The sequence below is a fragment of the Mesoplodon bidens genome (genome assembly GCF_964165515.1).
Source record: "Mesoplodon bidens genome assembly, chromosome: 12".
Taxonomy (NCBI): domain Eukaryota; kingdom Metazoa; phylum Chordata; class Mammalia; order Artiodactyla; family Ziphiidae; genus Mesoplodon; species Mesoplodon bidens.
Window position 1 is genome coordinate 86,727,675 of NC_138168.1, and position 19,673 is coordinate 86,747,347.

The window sequence follows — 19,673 nt, forward strand, 5'->3', positions numbered from 1 at the left end:
CTAAATGGTGTACAGGGAAAGTTAATATCCAACCAACATACGAATATGAAATATGTTTTTGTTATATCAAGAAAAATCCACAGTACACATATTCTAATCTCCTCTGAAATCTTCCATAATAAAAAGATAGGAAGAGAGAATATGAATATGAGAATGCATAGGAAAAGATCTAAAATGATAAAATATACCCTCTGGGGATAGAAATGGTTCGGGAAGAGGGGTGTGGAAGGGAGGACATTACTTTTAGACCCCATAGACTTCTGAATTGTTTGATTTTTTATTTTTTTAATTACAACTCATGGTCTTGTATCATTTGTGAATTGTATTTTTTTTAATTTTTTAAATTTTCTGGCTGCACTGCGTGGCATGTGGGATCTTAGTTCCCTGACCAGGGATCGAACCTGTGTCCCCTGCATTGGAAGCGTGGAGTCTTAACCACTGAACTGCCAGGGAAGTCCTCATTTGTGAATTAAAAAAAAATTTAACAGCTAATTTTATTTATTTACTTTTAATTTATTTTTGGTTGCATTGGGTCTTCATTGCTGGGCACGGGCTTTCTCTAGTTGTAGTAAGCAGTGCTGCTCTTCCTTGTGGTGTGCGGGGTTCTCATTGTAGTGGCTTCTCTTTTTGCGGAGCACAGGCTGTAGGCACGCAGACTCAGTAGTTGTGGCTCGCGGGCTCTAGAGCGCAGGCTCAGTCGTTGTGGTGCACAGGTTTAGTTGCTCCACGGCATGTGGGATCTTAGTTCCTGGACCAGGGATCGAACCTGTGTCCCCTGCATTGGCAGGCGAATTCTTAACCACTGCACCACCAGAGAAGTTCCTAACAGCTAATTTTAAAAATAAAAATCAGTCTTCTAAACAGCGACCTAGAAATTAAGAGTACGGATCTCTAAATTTTTAAAATGTATCAAAAGTATTTACGACAAGACTGAAATGTTAGTAACCTCATGGCAGTTTTATTCTTCACTTGACAGATGGGGAAGAGAGTAGAAACCGACATTTTTTAGGTCCTTATATACGTGATCAATGGTTTCATATATGTCATTTCATTTAATACTCAAAGTGATTGTGTGCAATACAAGTTCTTATCCTTACTTTTTGTATACTAGGAAATCTATGCTCAGAAAGACTTCACAACTTTTACATGCTAGTATTGGAATTGATATTGTCCAGTGTACAGGTGTGACTGTTGTTTTGGGTAGTCTTATTATCTTATGCTGTATCCTACTTGATTTTGAGTATTTTAATAGCAAGAATCCCCTGGTAGGATTGGAAATTTCTCTCTTCATATCCTCTTTTAATGAGGTCCCATCCCCCTCCCCAGAGATAGGCAACCATTGCTCAGAAGTATTTTAACCAGACCTTTAAAACCTATACAGTGATTTCATCGTCCAATTTCTTGATGCTATTTTGAAAAATAAGATTGACGAATCATCTCAGAACTCTCCTAAGAAAGGCTTATCAGTGTACTCAAAACCAAACCACCAGCTGACTTCTAACAGGATTGGCCAATCAGAGGACAGGTGGACATTCGTCCCATGAAGTAACCCAATCAGATTCTTGTGCTTGTTTTTAAGTAAACTGATAGGTAATGGCTTATTCCTCAACCAAAGCTCTACCTATGTTTTACCCTAAAACAATGCTATGTGAAGTCTGAGGTGAGGTGGGAGATTCTCTTTAAGACATTGCCATTTTATAAACCAAAATTAAGTTAAGAAATTTATAAAAGGGGGGACTTCCCTGGTGTTCCAGTAGTTATGAATCTGCCTTCCAATGCAGGGGACTCGTGTTCAATCCCTGGTTGGGGAACTAAGATCCCACGTGCCGCGGGGCAACTAAGCCTGCACGCCACAACTACTGAGCCCCCGTGCCACAACTAGAGAGAAGCCCACGCACCACAACAAAAGATCCCGAGTGCTGCAACTAAGACCCGACGAAGCCATAAACAAACAAACAAATAAATAAATAAATATTTTTTTAAAAAAGAAATTTATAAAAGGTATGAAAACTGTCCTCTTGAGTGTTACATCATGGAAAGACTTGCTTCATCCAGAAAGGATAAACATGCTGCTAGCTGTGTCATCACAGACAGTTATTTGGTTTGTATGAGCGTATGGGGGCCAGATCAGGGTGGGCGGTGTCCAACCCTGTCACCCCAATTGCAGCCATGCTAAAAGGCCAAAGGAAAGAAGACTATTTAAGGTTAGATAAAGCAGGGGAAATGGTGAGAAAGGAAATAGGATTATCTTCAAATAAGCTATGCAAACTTTAAGGGCAACTTCTCACGGGCTGATGTGCCCTGCAGGATCTGTTCAGGGCTGGGGTACGCAGGAGAGCATCCTGGCCAGGATTGTAGGGTCAAAAGTAAGAAGGTCAGTGCTGACTGTTGGTGACACAAGCCTGGGAATGTGTCATTGGAGTTTTAAGACGTCTAACTCTCAGGGGTGCAGAGTTCCTTTCCTGCACGTCTGCTGCCCTCTCTTGTGAATGCCCTCTGTGCCAACCCTCCAGCGACAGGGACTGCACTCTTCTTTTTGACTCAACTCCATTTGCTGCTGCTCATTTACAGTGAGGGTGATAGATTCATTCTTGATCCCCAAACCAGTCAGAGGTCAGGTTTTCAAACGCATCAGGAAAAAGTGGAGGAAGAGGGAGTGATTTGAGATCAAGACTCTTTGCCAATTCAATCATATTAAAAATAGAATTAAACAATTGGAAGAGATGGAGTTTTGGAGGTGAGAAGACCATCTCAATGGTGTGCAGGGAAAATTAATATCCAAGTGGTACATACACAGGAAGAATTAGTCCAACAAAAATTCAACTTACATGAATTTTTTTCTAATTTTTTTCTGTGTTTGTAAATTGTCATAATTAAAAAATTGGGTAAATTAATTAATTATGCCTAGTCCCTCCCCTTGAAAAAACATCTAATAAAAGTCTGATCTATGGTTTTACAAGTTAATCACATTGACGGCATTCTATAATCACTTACTCAGGAACAAACACGACTTAGCCCCAAGTTACGGAAACCTGTTAGCATTTTCCCTTCTACAACAGCACTTAGTCATTTTCTCATTTCTGCTTTCTCTTGTTCACATCAGCAGCTCATTTCCAAACCATCTGTTACGGAGTAGAAATTCATAAAAAAATTTCATGTGCTATAATGCTAATTAACCCCTGCCTAGGGGTTGAGAGCAGGCAAAAAATGACTTGGAGACAGTTAATTTTGTTCCCTTTGAGTTGGGTTTTTATGAACAGTTATGCATGAGTGTATTTGATCAAAACCAACTATGAAATTGAGTAGTAACAAAAAGACTTCCTTCTCACTAGCTGTATAATCTTTTATAAGGACTTTCTCTTTTCTCTTTTGTTTTGTTAGTCCACATTCCTATAAATGTGGCAGAAAAAAGAAAACTCAAGTTTCGAGCTCTCACCTTTGAGGCCCCTGCCAAAGATGCAAGGAAAGAGCTCTTCAGGCTGGTCCCCCCAAGGAACCGACGTGCCTTGCAGAGACGTGTGTGTGTCCACTTCAGCTGTGCAGCTCCAAGTGTTTTTAATACTTTACAAAGACATTCAGACTATCCAGAGTATTTTTATACAATGTCGGATGAATCAAGACTCATCGTGCTGTCAAAGTTTCTGGGAACATGTAATATGTGACCGGTTTAGCCAAGAGCCTGTTGTGTGCACAGCTCCTCCTGAGGTTTTTTCTCATGCTGGGGCAGCGTCTCTGACCCACTGGGTTACAGAGAAATAAGAGAAGCCCCACCCAGTTCTCATGACGGTTCCATCAAGAATGCAAGATGTGCAAACCAAGGATCTGGGGAAAGTGTACAGAAATGGGTTCATCAAATCTGGTCAAGACATTGAGGCTCTGAACTGAGGGTTCTGAAGATTCCAGGGAAGATGAAGATTTGGGAATCTTGTTAATGCAGAGACTGAATCTAAGGACCTCGGGCCACGTGGCTCTGAGCCTTTGCTTTCTCTTCTCACCTTGAGCCCCTTAAGCTCCTGGAGCATCTAGGGTTGCAGGCACTTTTAGGCCTTGTTCCAGAAATAAGAACAAATCTGCTATACAATTCAAGGATTTGGCTCTATTATTTATAAAATCAGATCGGTCCTGAGATGATTCAGGATAATTGTGGTCCTCCTTTAGTGGACACCTACAGCCACATATTCAGTTTTTTACTGATGAAACCCATGGACTATGATTTCATGGGTCTTAAGATTTTAATATTACAGGTATATTTATCTTATATGTGTGAGGTCAGCTCTATGATGATGCCCATGGTCAAGAGTGAAAAATATGGACAAATCTCATTCAATCTTGACACTTTTGACTTGTCGTGGGAAGAAGCTTACATTTTAGTTTGAAAGAAAGGTCAGTTATATCCATGCTTAAAAGAATTAGCAGACGTTTATATTGTACATGACTTTACAGGTACTAATAAGGGATTTGATCTTTCTTTTTTGTTACTGAGACTTTTTGAAATGTGGAGTTTAAATACAAATATGCTGTCTTTATGATGTTCTGCTTTATATGTTACATTTGTTATATTTTCAGATTCAGTATGTATCTTATGCAGAAATTTTTAATGAATTATTTTGGGTGGACAGGTAAAATGGGAGCCAAAGCGAAATCTTGCCAGTGAGGGAGAAAATTTCTATGTGAACCTGTGACGATATGTACGGTGTACGTGCTAATTGTAAAATAAGTTTTTAATCCTTAAAGCACATCAGAATTGAATATGAATATTTTATTTTTCAATGAAATAAACACAGTGCTTTAAGGGTGTAATGCTGCACTTACCCTCTATTCATACACCCTTGCATTTTTGCTTCTTTTGCATTTTTCCTCTTTGCTGTGAGATGACTGTTGCTTCTTGATACTGTCACCTTGGAATTGTATTTTGAGCTGACATTTGGGTTCTGATAACAATAAAAAAAATGTAAACTGTCAAGAAAAAATCAATTGGTATCCTTTCTCTTCTTTCTGAACATGTGTCACTGTAAAACACTCTTCCCATGTGACAAAGTATACTACATATCCAGGCAGCCAATTACTGATGGAAATTAAATGGTCCACCTTCAATATATGTTCGTTGCTCCTTTCCAGGCTCTTGGCACCATTGCTAGACTCATATGTGACCCAGAATACCATTCAGACTCTTAGCTGGTCTTGTGTTATGACACTTGCATTGCCCAGTTTACTTCTCAGAATACAGCTGTCTGCCCAGGGTCTCCTGTGCTGGGCTAGAGTCAAGTTGTCAGTAACAGATTTCATTCCCAAGAACAGAATTTGCTCTCATGATTCCCCATATATGCTGCAGCTTTGAAAGCATTCATCCCAGTGCCAAAAATAAAGACATTAAAGATGTGTGACAAGGTAAATATATAGGTGACTTACTACTCTATTCATCTTACAGGCTTCTCGTTCCTCTATTCCTTATGAGAAAGAACAAAATCACTCAGGTCTGTAAGATTTATATTATTTACAATTGGTAGGATGAACGAAGAACATGAAAACAGTGAAAATCAAAAAATAAGTCAAAGGAAGTACAGAGTTTATTTTCAACAAATGTCATAGCTGTATTGCTTCATTATTACAGAATCCAGCAGTCCATGGACAGGAACAAGTTATCCACAACAATACAAAAAAATGTTGAGGTTTGGCGGTAGCTGGTAGCTAAGTACAGTGTCAAACTTAGTTTGATTACTGTCAATTATTTCTGAGCATGCTGAATTCCCTACCCATGTTCCAGCTTCAGATCCATTGATGCTTCACTCTGTCTCCCATCTAATTAATTCTTTCTCAGTATTTCTTCAATCCAAGTAACAAACTTTGAAACACGAACATACACACCAGGCTTATTGGGGCGTGCACAGCCAAGACCCCATGAAGTGACTCCTTGTAAAATGTATTTGTCCTTCTCAAAGCAAACCAGAGGCCCTCCACTGTCACCCTACACAGAGGAAGGGAAAAAACCATGAGAGGATTAAGCTTCCATCCTTTTAGTATGGGATGTCGTCCTTCTATTACCCAAATGTAAGTTTTTCCCAGTATTTGAACATCCCTTTCCAATCAGAAAGGAACTTAGTAACATATTATTTGAACATCTGCTGTGCCTTCAGTACTAGGCAAAGTACGTTTAACGAAACCGTACCATTTAGTGTTTCCCGGGTGGAAAAGAAATCCCTTGTGAAAACTGTATTCATCCCTTCAAGCCTTGGGGTTTCTCTTAGGGAGGGTAACCCCAAGAACAATCTTAAAGGAGGTGTGGGAGGGTCTTTGTCTTATACCAACCTCCCTTCCCTACTAGAAAGGCCACGTCCCGTGTCCCACCCAAGAGCCCCCTCCCAGAGGCGTAGGGGCTTTTGCCGTGATGGTGCTTTATTCCCTTACAACCAGTGTGGAACTCAAGGCCAAAGAAATCACCCTAGATGACCTGAATCAGCCTTCAGAGACACGCTTAAAAGGTTTCTGGGCAACATTTAGACTGTGGCCTTCGATTGACAAATCCGTCTCGAATTTTCTCCTTTGTGGCTGAAATGTCTAAGGGCCCAAAACTCGCCAACACAAGATGAACTTTGATCTCTTTAGTCTATTCTTACCTGGCAACTGTCAGCACCTCCAGCCAGATGCCCCGCACACAGCTCGGTGGATTTGACTCTCCCATTCAGATACTCATAGCGATTGCACACCTTGTTTTCAATCACAGGCAGCCGGGCTTCCTTGAGCAAGCCAGCACCGTAAGTGCCTGTGTTTAAAAAGATGAAAACACACGGTGACTGGATCGAAAACGTGTCCACAAGGAAGCTTCCAGAACAACAGAGCAGCAATGATAGATCTCATATTCATCCGTGAGGTTGGATAAAACAAGAAGTCAGTTCCCGGTACTAGTAGAACTCTTTCTTTTTTCTTTTTGACCCTTGAAAGTATAAACATTATATAAGATTTCATGTTCCCAAGACCTAGACTTAATTAATCTGGACTTCCTTATGGGATTTTGAGGTTGGTTTGTGTTGTTATTTTTTGGTTTCTTTTTTTTTAAGCTCTAAAGAAATTTAATGTATAAAGAGAGATTGAGAAATACTAGTGCTACTATTTTCATATATTCCCTTCTAGGATTTTTATATGCTTCTTTTACTACTTATATCATATTGCACATTTTTTCCGCACAAAGTTATATCATAAGGACTTTCATAAACCTACAATCTGTATAATTAATATTTTAGTGGGGAGTGACTGCTTAATGGGTTTGGGATTTCCTTTTGGGGTGAGGCAAATAGTGGGGACGGTTGCACAATGTTGTGAAGGTGCTAAATGCCACAGAATTGTACTCTTCAAAATAGTTTAAAAAGTAAATTTTATGTTACATATATTTTACCACAATATTTTTAAAAAAGACAACTGTCATTTACTGAGAATTAACTTTTTCAGGCACAAGCTCATTATGTGGTGTAGCTCATTTAATTCTTAAAACAGTCCAATCACCTAGGCACTTTTGTCATTCCTATCGTACAGTTAAGGAAACTGAGGCTTAGGAAGGGTGTGTAATTTGCCCAAGATCACCCAGCAAGTATGGTGGAGCTGGGATTTGAACTTGGGTCTGCAACATCATGGCCCAAATTCTTCACCACCACGTTCACTGGCTACAACAGCTGCTCTCAACGTATCACTTCTTTGTTCCTACAGGTTATTCATATTCCTTAGTATTTTCTTAAGTCTAAGTTCTGAGGGATTATATAGACATATTTATGGTTCCCAGTATCTTTGCCAAATATTTTCTAAACGTGTGACAGTGTAAAATGTCACTAGAAACAAAGCACTGCACAACAACCTTCTGAGTGTGTGGTGTCTAATAATTTTCAAAAATTTGCTTATGTGATGGATGGACGTTGTCTTAATTTATTTCGTAATTTACATTTCTTTTCCAATTAGGGACGGTAAAGATTCTTTGGTGTGCTTGTTTTCCTCACTGTATTTCTTTCTTTGTGAGAAAAACTGCTTTTTTTTTTCCTTTGGCAAATGGAAATAGAACCCGTGCACAATCACAAGAAGAGATGATGTTTTCCAGATGGACACACCCAGGTACGTCTCAGCACTTTCACAAATAATCCAGTTTTCCAATTTTGCAAACCCAGCTTTCCTGCGTTTTGCAAAATCTTTGCGTTGCCAGCATGGAACAGCCAAGAAATAAGGTAGCCCTTCTTCTCCAAAGACTTTTAATAAAATTGGAAAATTGTCTTGAGTTCAGAAAACTTACACTGGAGTTGACGGGAGCACCTAAGAGGACCACGATCTGGAAAGAAGAGGCGAGTCCCAGCCCTGGGCAGGCAGAGCCACCGAGTACGGAAGTCCTGACCACAGAAGCATTGGGTAGCGGATGCATTTTCTGAATTGAATGGATATGCAGAGGGTGCGGCCTTCTCAAAACTTTTTGCTGAAAATTAATTTAACTGAGTGTCCTGCTCTTACATCTGCTTTCTGAGCAAGACAGACATCCTGAGGCTAGGGACAAATCCACTGCTAATTGACCAGACGCCTTTGTGGTCTGTACAGAGGTGCTGCCATCGTGTGGCCACAGCAGAGATGGCGTTTCTGAGGGCCTGAGGCTGAGGGTGACCTAGGGACCTGAAGGGGTGGTGGGGACGTCGAAGCAGGTCCCTGAAAGTACCCAGTGATTGCTGATGAGGGGCTGACGTGAATGACCCCCTCGACATCAACCCTTACCTTGCTTTGGAATACGAAATCGGGGAAAGTCTGGAGACTAAAGGGGAGAATTCTGACCTCACACAGAGAGGCTGAGAACGCTGATTGGTCTGATGTCATTATTGACATATAGAAAATTGGTAAACAGACCTGACTCATGTTTTGTGACTCCTGATCCAATGAATACATTGAGAATCATTTTCTCCAGTTAGACATTCAGACGAGGCCTGGAGAGACAGGGGAACCCAGTGCAGGGTGATAGAAAAGTGTGGGTGCTGGGTGAGACAGAAGAAACAGCGAATGGGCTTGGGGGTGTGTGGCAGGCCTGGGTTCCATCAGGGCTCAGCTACACACAGGTTATGTGGTATTTATTGATGACAGTGACAGTGGTGATGACGGGGAGGGTTGGGGGCCGACCATGATGGCACTGGTGATGATAATGATGATCCTGAGATGGTGAGGGTGATGGTGAAGATGGTGGTGGTGATGATGGTGTCCATGGTGATGGTGGTGATGATGATGGTGGTGATGGTGGTGGTGGTCGTATAATAGGCACAGGAGCTGCTAAAGTACCATCTCCAAAGCACTGAGCTCTTCATATGCATTATCTTAATCCTCACAAGGACCTCATAGGGTAGCATAGATGAGGAAACTAAGGCTAACATGTAGAACATAATTTGAAAACGCGGGTTTTAGGATGAGGGCTTAGATGCCAAATGGTACAAAGAGGTAAGGTGACTTGTCCCGTTCGCCCCGCTGGTGGCAGAACCAGAACTATTTTCCAGGGCTCCTGACTCCCACCCTGGTGCCCCGACCAATGCTTCTGAGACAGTGAGGTAGAGATCTAGGACATTCTTATAAGGTTCTTGGGCCTGAGTCTGAAGGATATAATAATAATTTTTTTTCTACTATAATGCAGGGCATACTGCAAAGAGAAGACGGGATTCCCAAACTATAGTACAGCTGCTGAGCCAGGATCCTGCAGAAACGTTTCCTCTCTCATCCTCACCCCGTCAACCAAAACCAAACACCATCCTAGAACTGGGACCTTTCTTGCTTTCCCCTGCTGTCAGTCTGCCGTACCCCCAGCAACGTCTCCACACAGAGCCAGACAAGTGGGTACTTGGGGAGACTAGTTTAACTATAATTTTTGTTGTTGATTTGCACCGTGTTTGGGAACTCTGTGTGCTTAATTCACATGAATGACCATCTAACACCCTTAATTTTTAGCTTGTGTCAAAACACTACTTACCTGGGAACACAATATTAACCTTGGATTTTGGGGGTCAGAGTCTCAAGGAAACACCCCTCATCCATGTCCCTTGATGACTGATGATAGAGACGGAGGCAGGTGTCCAGACAAAGTCAGGAAGGGAGTGGACCTCACTCACTGATAGAAATCGGTACACATGCTCATTTTGTCATGTAGGTTGCAGGTCAGAACCAGTTCTTCATGTGAGTCACAGAATTTATCTTACCTTGGGTTTCTCCCCAGCCAGTGATGTAACACACTGTCCGGTCTGCGACCACGTAATTCGAGGATGGCAGACAAGCTGGGATTACCTTTTCGGTGATGATGGCAGGGCTGAAAGGAAAACATCAGAAGTTACATAAGTTACATTTGACTGCCCTGCTAGGAGATTTCTGCCATTCATCTGTTGGTCACCAGATCCCACCTGCCCCAGAGCCCCAGAACGCTCTGAGCTGGTATTTCTTCCTTGCTTCACTGACACAGCGCAATGTAGAAAACAACTTTTCATCCTCACATTTGCCTGTAGTATCTTATGAGTCAAAAAAAAATAAAACATTTTGTTTTAAAGGCACCAGTTGTGGACAAGAAACTAGAGGTGGGAACAGAGATGGCAATGACTTTTAATGTCTATTCTTGCACTATGGGAATTTTATACCAGGTGTACACTTCTGGATGAAGTTAAGAGGGCCTCAGTCAGTAGGTGGACCATCCAGCTGAAACACAATCGCAGGGCTTTAATAATAGCAAGTGCCTTGTGCCACTAGGAGCAAAGCTGTTCCATCTTTGGGGTCCTCAGATTCCTCACCCATAAATGTTACAGCACCATGGCTGTAAGAATCCAATATAATGCAAGATACCAAATAAAAGAGGAGTAGAAGTAAGCACCTTGCATAAGCAAAGTAGTATTGTTTTCCCCAAACTTTCACATTCGAGCTCCAGAGAATCAAATATTAGAACTTTGATGTTTAGACTTTATTTTAGTAAGTTCAAGAGGAAAACCCATCGAAGATGAGAAATGCCTGATTCTGATTAAGAATCATCATGGCCTTCAATTTTGAAGCAGACACACCCTGTCAGAGTCACCAGAATAGACCTAGAGTCTCACATGGAGTGGGCCACAGTCATCACTGTATAGGGTCCCCTCGTGGAACGCCAATGCCTGAGACTCTTGGGGTTTGGGGGGCCTGGGAGTGGGTACCCAAAAGCTCAAGTGTATCAGTCTATCAGAGAACACATCCAGAACCCCAGGTTTACTAAAGTACTTGCTCGAGGATCAGAGCTTTCCTGATGGCCCCAGGGGACCATGGAGAAAAGCGAATCAGCTCCTTTTTTAGGCTAAGCCAAGAAGGCCCTTTCTTTCCTTTCCAGAGTGTCCAAATTCCCCCAGGGAGTCACTCAGTTTACTGACCCAGAAAACTTGTGAAGTGTTTCTGTTCAGACCCAGCGAGCCCCACTCAGACTCTTGACCGCTGGCCTGGCCGTCCTCGTCACTGTCACCGTCATCCCCCTGTCATCTGGAGCCCACCACGCATGGCTGACGGGCTCTGCATGCCTTGTTGACTGTCCTAAATGTGTCTCTTCTCAAAATAGCTGTCTGTTTATTTAGCTGTCTCCCTTGTGACCTATTTCCAAATACTGCTAACTTTAAATGATGTTAACAAATTTATCATTTTGTCAGACTTAATAAAACACCATTTCAACAGGAAACATAAAACCAGAGATAGGAAGAAGGAGAATTTGCACTTGTGACTTGTGAGTGTGTGTGTGTGTGTGTGTGTGTTTACATCGCCTTTTATAAAGCGCTTCGAAATATACATAATCCCATTTGATTCCCCCAAATATATTATTACGTTGAAAAGAGAGTGTCAACCTGGAATAATTGAATAATTCTCTGATTACGAATGTATCTTAGCTGACTGGGGAACATTAAGTGATAGAGTTTGAGGGGTAACCTATACCTCAGGTTTCAACTCACTCTTTTCCCACAAGAGGAAACCGTGTCCTGGTGCCTTTGTCATGACCACGGCTAGTAAGAGGCAGGTGGGGCTGAGCCCAGGTTTTCTCACTTGAAGGTCAATGCCTGTCCCAAAGCCCCGTGCCTTTGGGGTCCTAGACGGGGCTGCCCACACACAACTCTGTTACGGCTCATAAACCCAGCAATGACCAAATGTTCTCACTGCTCACAGGGTGAAAGTCACGGGCGAGCCAGTACCTGCTCAGCTTGAGCAAGGCGATGTCTGCCCGAGTGGGCTCCCGGAACAGCTTGCTCACTTGTATCTCCTGGACACTGTCTTCCACGGCGGTCTCTTTGTGTGCGCCCAGGATGACCTTGTATGATGCCGGCCCTGAGAAGCTAGAGAAGACAGCAACGTTATGAGCAAAATCCGGGCCAGCCCTTCGTCGGGTGCCCTTCTGAGCCACAGACACTGCGTCTTCTCCCCACTAGGCTACATACAATCAGAGGCCTCCGAGTGGCAGGAAACAAGTTCACGGTTTACCCGAACCTGGCTGTTAAGGAATGTTCTCGGGGCTGCTGTGGGCCTGACCACAGAGGAAGAACGACACCAACACTGAAGTTGGCGCAGGACAGATAGGGGTCTGTCTTCTTCGTTTCTCTCTACAAACACCTCCTCCTCTCTCGTCCAATGGCCCTGGCAATTCTGCCTCAGGCCCTTCTCATCCACTCCCCGGTCCCCAGTGTCACTGCCATGAAAGGAGGGAGGGAAGGAAGGGGACGGGACAGGGGAGGGGAGAGGGGAGGAGAAAAGAGGAAGGAAAGGAGAGAGGCGGAGGCGGAAGTCTCTAAGACAAGTAAGTCTTTGTGTCAGGGGTCCCCTAAACGTACCTGTCCAGGCAGTGGGCAGCAGTCAACACCCACTCTGGGGATATTAAGGTGCCTCCACAGAAGTGGCTTCTAGAAGGAAATCTAGAGGGAAAATGTGCCAGGATTTTAGTTCAAACCTGATGATTTATTCTACAGAAAGCCCGGAAGTAGTGCTCACTCTGCTGTGATATCGCTGACATTCCCAAAGGACAAGGTGGCCAGCCCGTCACCGGGATGGCGGGAGCTTTGAGCTGTGCTCCTGTGGTGGGTTCTCAGGAGGTCACTGCACCACTCTGGAAGATGGCTGGCATGCAGGCGAGGCCCAGCAAAGCCACACGACTCCAACCAACAGGAGGTCCACACCTGTGGCTTTGACCCTTTGGCCCTGGACTCCAGCTCCTTGTCACTTCTTTTTTTTTTTTTTTTTTTTTTTTGACAGATCTATATTCAGTTTACTATGTTTGATTTTCAGAGTTAATTGAGTGTTTTTTCTTTTTTTTTACATCTTTATTGGAGTATAATTGCTTTACAATGGTGTGTTAGTTTCTGCTTTACAACAGAATGAATCAGTTATACATATACATATGTTCCCATATCTCCTCCCTCTTGCGTCTCCCTCCCGCCCACCCTATCCCACCTATCCAGGTGGTCACAAAGCACCGAGTTGATCTCCCTGTGCTATGCGGCTTCTTCCCACTAGCTATCTATTTTACGTTTGGTAGTGTATATATGTCCATGCCATTCATTCACTTTGTCCCAGCTTACCCTTCCCCCTCCCCATATCCTCAAGTACATTCTCTAGTAGGTCTGTGTTTTTATTCCCGTCACTTCTTTTTGACAAGACCTATGCAAGACCTGATGAGTCATTCTTCAGGGAACCAAATGGGATCCTGAGTAGCCGTGATTCATGGGCATCTACTAATTTTACCTGAGAAAGTTCGCTCTGGGGGGAATGTCCCCTAAATCATTTACTTTATAGGACTGCTTAGGCACGGGGTCGCTCATAAACTTTGTGTGAGCCACTCCGAAGCCCATCATAATGAAAGGGACACAAATAGTAAGTGAATGACCAGCAAGGCAATTATCAATCTGGAAATAGACCACAGCGCATCTTGGGAAAGAGGGAATATGAGATACGTGAAAGGTGAAGGCTCTGTATCTCAAGCAGTTACTAAATGGTAAGACAACTAAAAGAAAAGCCAACTCAGCCAGGGAATGAAATAGACTATTTTCATTCATCGATAGCATCTCACAAGCAAAAAGAAGGAAGACCACTGAGCACAGTGATTGGGCACATGCGCACTGGTGCAACATCAACAAGCAGATCAGCCTGTTTCCCGCATGTGCTTCGAATGAGACACCAAATGGACTTATTAAAGGCGAGTGCCACTGAAAGATAACCTGAACCTTCTGGGTCATGTAGGATGGGGACTGATCACTCTTAAATTATGGCGATCCTGAGCTACGCTTCACTGAAGAAGATGCGTTTTGCAAATGGGTGAGCACCCTTTGATTAAATTCAGTAGTTCACAAAACTGTGGAAGGAAGGAAGGAAAGAAAGAAAAAAAAAGAAGAGACTCTGTATCTGTGATATATTATAGATAATTTAATCTTTACCCTCCCCCTCCAGGTGTCCCATTTCTAAAAATATCCCTTTCTCTTCATTTTACAAAGGAACAGTGAGTATCTATCTAAACCCTCAAGGCATCTTCCATAGTTTTTCAGCAATATAGGAACTTAGTGTAAATTGCTACATTAATCAATTTTGATGATAGCTGCCCAGATCAAAAAAAAAAGGTTCTAATTCTGACTATTTTCAAACTGAAGAACATAGAAAAGAATATAACAAAAAAAGAAGCAGACTCACAGATACAGAGAACAAACTAGTGGTTACCCATGGGGAGAGGGAAGGGAGGAGGGGCTGTATAGGGATGGGGAGTCAAAGGTTCAAACTATTAGGTATAGAATAAGCTACAAGAATATATTGTACTACACGGGGAATATAGCCAATATTTTATAATAACTATAAATGGAGTATAACCTTTAAAAATGGTGAATCACTATATTGTACAACTGTAACTTATACTGTACAGCAACTATACCTCAGTTAAAAAACATAGAAAAAATTTTTTATAGTTTTCCTTACTCCTTTGCAGAACTTAGAGGCAGGTACTGATACTGAGGGTATGTGGATTTAGTGTGAATGTAGAAAGGTTTTGCAAGGAGTACACAGGAGGGTGGAATACACTGTTTCTGGAAATGGTGTTACCTTTTTCGAAGGCTGACTTGCCAGGGCCAGGAGTGTGGGATGGCCACGCACCCACCTACAACCCTTCCGGGACACTTCTTCGGCTCCACCTGGGGCTTTCCACAATCAAATGAAGAGGAAGCTGTGGCACAAAGTGGGAAAAATGTGCATTTGAAGACGTGAAAGAGAGCAACTCATGATAAATTCATGGCTCGTGGCCGAAGCACTGAATTTTTGACATCCCGAAGCCCAAACTAAATAGTAAAATCATAAACATCTTTTGGAATATTTTTTCTAAGTTTCAAAAGTGGTAGGGGACAACAACATTTCCTTCTCCTTTCAAGAAAATATAAGTACTTTTTTTTTCTTTTTACTGCTTTCTTAAGGAAGTGATTACATAAATTGGGAAGAGTTAGGCATTAGAATGAGAGCTTTTTGGAGAGGAGCTTGACTGACACAAATTGTTATTCTGACTTGATATGATATATCTAGAGAGTGAATCATTGTCACCATCATCATTTGAACCATATAAAGTTTACTGAAAACCATAATTGTTGTACCCATTGAAAGGCACTACGAGTATTTTTAGAATGTGAATCTGTGTGTGTGTAGCAAGGATAACAATCCTAAACTGAAATAATGCCTTCTCTCAGCCAGGTTCAGGACGGCTCTTCCAGGGAGCCTCCCAAGACTAACCCAGTGCCACAGGGATGACTTCCATTCACTTGCCTTTCTCTCTATTCATTCTCCCACCTGCTTTCTCTCTCCACCTGGCCTGCAGGGTTCCTGGAAGTTAGGGTTAGTGCTCCATCTCTGGTTGGTGCCACTTACTAATGGCTAGAACAGTTCAGGGGCTACACAAGGTATTCATAAAGGGCTTCTCCGTTGTCTGGAGCCCTTTAAGATCTTCAAAAATAGAAGCATAAATCATTGTTAATAATAATATTACAAGGAGAAATTTTTTGCTCTTAATCAACCAAGAAGTTCTATCCTCTAGTGAATCTGGAATCTGAATTTTTCAAATACCTTTCCAATTATCTTGGCCTATTCTGAGAATCTATATACAGAAGTTGTTTTTTTTTTCAAGAAGCATGCAATATAATGAAATCCTACTCTCTAACACTGACATTAATTTCTCTTACTGTGTCTTACACAGAATAGACTTACAGAAATGGACTAAGAAAAGAATAACTACAGATATTATGGTACCCTGGTCTTAGTATTCAAAACAAAACTGAAGTTCTATTTATTTTTAATTACTTATTATTTGTACTGTTAGTGTTGGTGGAATTGAAATGAGTCGTTAAAACCAGTTAACAGGGCTTCCCTGGTGGCGCAGTGGTTGAGAGTCCGCCTGCCGTTGTAGGAGACATGGGTTCGTGCCCCGGTCCGGGAAGATCCCAGATGCCGCGGAGCGGCTAGGCCCGTGAGCCGTGGCCGCTGAGCCTGCGCGTCCGGAGCCTGTGCTCCGCAACGGGAGAGGCCACAACAGTGAGAGGCCCGCATACCACACACACACACACACACAAAAACAGTTAACAAAAATTTACAATTTAAAATAAATGAATATAAATAAGTAAAATTATGTTTAAAATGGGCATCTTTCCATTTTTGAAGTTAATATTAAAGAGAAAATCAATGCAATTCCTTGATAAAATTGAGAAGCAGAATACTGGGTTGAAGAGAATATAGTTCTGATTTCAAATTGTTTTACTTATGCTATTACTTATGTGCAATTTGCATGGTGCCATTGTTTTAACAACACAGAATATTTACACAAATTTTTCAGGTGAGTTGCTTGAAGAAGTTTACGTGTAGCCTAAAAAGTTAATCAGTGTTACTTTTTCATTTTAAAGATGTTTTCCATGTGAATGACAGACAATGGAAAGTTTGGACATTTTAAGGAAAATTGCTATTAGGAAATTTCTCACTTAAGTAAAGGAAATCCAAAATCTCCCAGGAATAAGGAATAAAATTTTTTTTAAAAAAACAGAGAAAATGAAAATAACCTAAAAATACAAAGTCGTACTTCAAAGAGATTTCATATTCTGAAAAATCTGAATAAACTTATCGAAAGCCATACAAGCACACGCACAGAAAGTACCCTTAACCTGGGATAGTCACCCTTTTAAGCACCGACCTGACATGTTGGAGGAACTGTGATTTGAGATTTCATTCATTTATTTGAATACATATTTGCTGAATTTATTCATTCAGCAAATATGTATTCAAATACATATACGTAGTGCCTGGCATGTACTAGGCATTGCTCTAAGCACTAGAAAGAAGGAAACAGCTGAGGTTTGTAATCTTTACCTTCTGATGGGTGGGTATGTAAAAAGATGTTGCACTGGAAGCTTCAACAGAGGCCCCAAAGATGCCCGGGGATGTGTAAGGTAAACCTTCACCTGCAGACTTCAAGGCAAATAGCCTCTTCTACAATGCTGGTATCCTTACCCAAGTCAAGGATGGAAAAGAATCAGGTTCTTAGAGATGGAAGACAGAAGAACGGATGGAGAGAGGGCTGTTCCAGCGGACTGTGATTTCCCCGCTTCCTCATGATGTGGGCACGTTATCAGACCACGTGGTCTGATCTTGAGACATATTTCCTGCGGAAGGATACCCAGGCCTGCCTCACACTTGAGAAGCTGATAGCGTCTGGTGGTGACTGAGGGCTGCACCTGGGACATTACTGTACTTCCCTTCAGTGGGAATCAGAGGTGCATGAATCCCAGGCACAGCTGTAGAGGCCGGGGCGGGACTGTCAAGCTATACAAGTTAAAGGCAATCGTGCCACATAGGCAGCCTGTGCAGGATAGCGAGGCCGTGCGGTAGGAGGCTGCGGGGTACCAGAAAGCTGCAGGGTGGCAGGGAGGAGTGGAATGGGAGGCGCTATCCCCACCAGGGGCTCTCAGATGGACGGCCACCGAGAGAGCTTGTGCACAGCAAACACACACTGGAGAACGAATCAGCTATAAATGCCCTCTGAGTCCAGAGAGCACAAGGACAGCAACCAAGTAGAATCTTTCCTGTCACCCTGACCTCTCCCTCCTCCCCCTGCTCTACCCAGCAGTGGCCCAAAATCCAAGCCCGACAGTGTGGCTCCGGAGCTCCCAACCCTTTCCCCAAACTGCCTCCCAAACCATCTCCGGACGTGGACTTGAGTGGCTTTGCAGCAGCAACTTCTCTGCTCCAGCCTGTCCCCCGCAAGTGGCAGACACAAGCAAATGTCATCAAATGGTGCAAAAGAGAAGTCCAGGCTGATCAGCGGGAACCAGGACAGATGGTGTTTGCAAAGATGGGTCAGCGGAAAGTAAAGTAGGGTCCTGATCAAAGTGGTTTACATTGTTCTCCAGACCTATCTATGGATTTGTTACCTCTATCTATCTATCTATCTATCTATCTATCTATCTATCTATGGATTTGTTACCCCAGAGTTTTCAGAACTAACGTCAACTCCCCTTTCCCTGATCCAAGCTTCTCGCTCCCTAGAAAAGTCTCAGAGAAATGAGGAAAGAACCCAGCAAGCTTCCTCTAAGTTATCTGGCTAATGCATGGCTAATGCATAGTCATCTTAGGATAAAGAAAGTTGGGGCTTTGTAAAGAGCTGTGTTACTTTTCATTGAATTCTTAGGATGACAGTTTATAGGTTTACAATGTATGTCGTATGTTTAGCAGTTTCCTGCTGTTTGTACTTTCTTTCTTCTCAGCTGCTGAAAGAGAGTTTCCTATCTGGGTGACTCTAAATTTGTGTTTCATGCCTCCCACCCCAGACACTGGAGAGGTCAGTGGAACTGTCTGGAGGCTGATTAGATCACCTCTGAACTTGCTCTTTTGGAGGATTTTGCATTTATTTTATTTACGGAGTCAGAGGAGGGGGCGGTGCCTAACAGAGGGGGCCACAAGTAGGACAGATTCAAGAGACCCAGGATGAACAGAGGGCTCCCAAGGGGAGGGGACCCTCTCTTGCCCAGAAGCGCTCAGCCCAAACTCTTGTCTTGTAGATCTAAGACCAGGTGATGCTGCACTTATTTAGAAGTCATTTCCTTCCAAAAAAGAAAGAAGCTTACCACACTGAGGGACATCACAGTAGTCAAAAAGTTTTCTTGGATTTGTCGTGTAGCACCAGGGGCCATTGACATCACCATCAGGATTACGGCAGTACTGGGAAAAGAGGCAGGCATATGGGGATGGCACACACGGGGGCAGGAGAGGACAGGGAATGTCACATGAGGCACAGACACTGGTTTCACTGCTTTCCTTAGAAGATGAAGGGTTAGTGTTCCTTTGGTGGGGAGGCAGGCAGAGTTATCGTTTCAGGTGCTTATCAAGCCTCTGACTCACAGAATGACATCGGTCACTCTCCTCGTTCAAAAGGAGCTCCAACCTTGAGGCCACTGCCCTGGGGAAGGGGTGAAGACCCTGAGGGGTCTTGAGGTAGAGACTCTATAAAGGGGCCTCCCCCCTCAGCAGCCAGTGTCCGTGGGGACCGTAGGGACCCAGCTGTAGGGGACTGTGGACGTGGATGGCTCGTCTTGTCCCTTGCTCATATCAATCTTCTGCTTGATGGCGCCTGTTTGCTGTTGCTTCAGAATTGCTTATTCCCCTGGCCTGGGCACCCTCTGTGGGTCAGC

General features: G+C 42.9%; 2 protein-coding genes across 2 annotated transcripts in view; one reads left to right on the forward strand and one right to left on the reverse strand.

Annotated features, from left to right (window-relative positions):
• The window catches only part of SLC22A3 (solute carrier family 22 member 3), a 93,684-nt gene extending 88,210 nt beyond the window's left edge, over window positions 1-5,474 (forward strand). Inside the window, exon 11 of the mRNA XM_081250467.1 lies at window positions 3,382-5,474. Within this exon, the coding sequence (XP_081106593.1) occupies window positions 3,382-3,442 (61 nt within the window). The 3' untranslated portion in view covers window positions 3,443-5,474. The remainder of the gene's footprint in view (window positions 1-3,381) is intronic.
• A 75-nt stretch (window positions 5,475-5,549) lies between these two features.
• Window positions 5,550-19,673, reverse strand: part of PLG (plasminogen) — a 42,998-nt gene continuing 28,874 nt past the window's right edge. The window contains exons 13-19 of the mRNA XM_081250464.1: window positions 19,110-19,203; window positions 15,061-15,181; window positions 12,813-12,893; window positions 12,180-12,320; window positions 10,194-10,300; window positions 6,615-6,760; window positions 5,550-5,965 (exon numbers count right to left, since the gene is read on the reverse strand). Coding sequence (XP_081106590.1) covers window positions 5,804-5,965; window positions 6,615-6,760; window positions 10,194-10,300; window positions 12,180-12,320; window positions 12,813-12,893; window positions 15,061-15,181; window positions 19,110-19,203 — 852 coding nt within the window. The 3' untranslated portion in view covers window positions 5,550-5,803. The remainder of the gene's footprint in view (window positions 5,966-6,614; window positions 6,761-10,193; window positions 10,301-12,179; window positions 12,321-12,812; window positions 12,894-15,060; window positions 15,182-19,109; window positions 19,204-19,673) is intronic.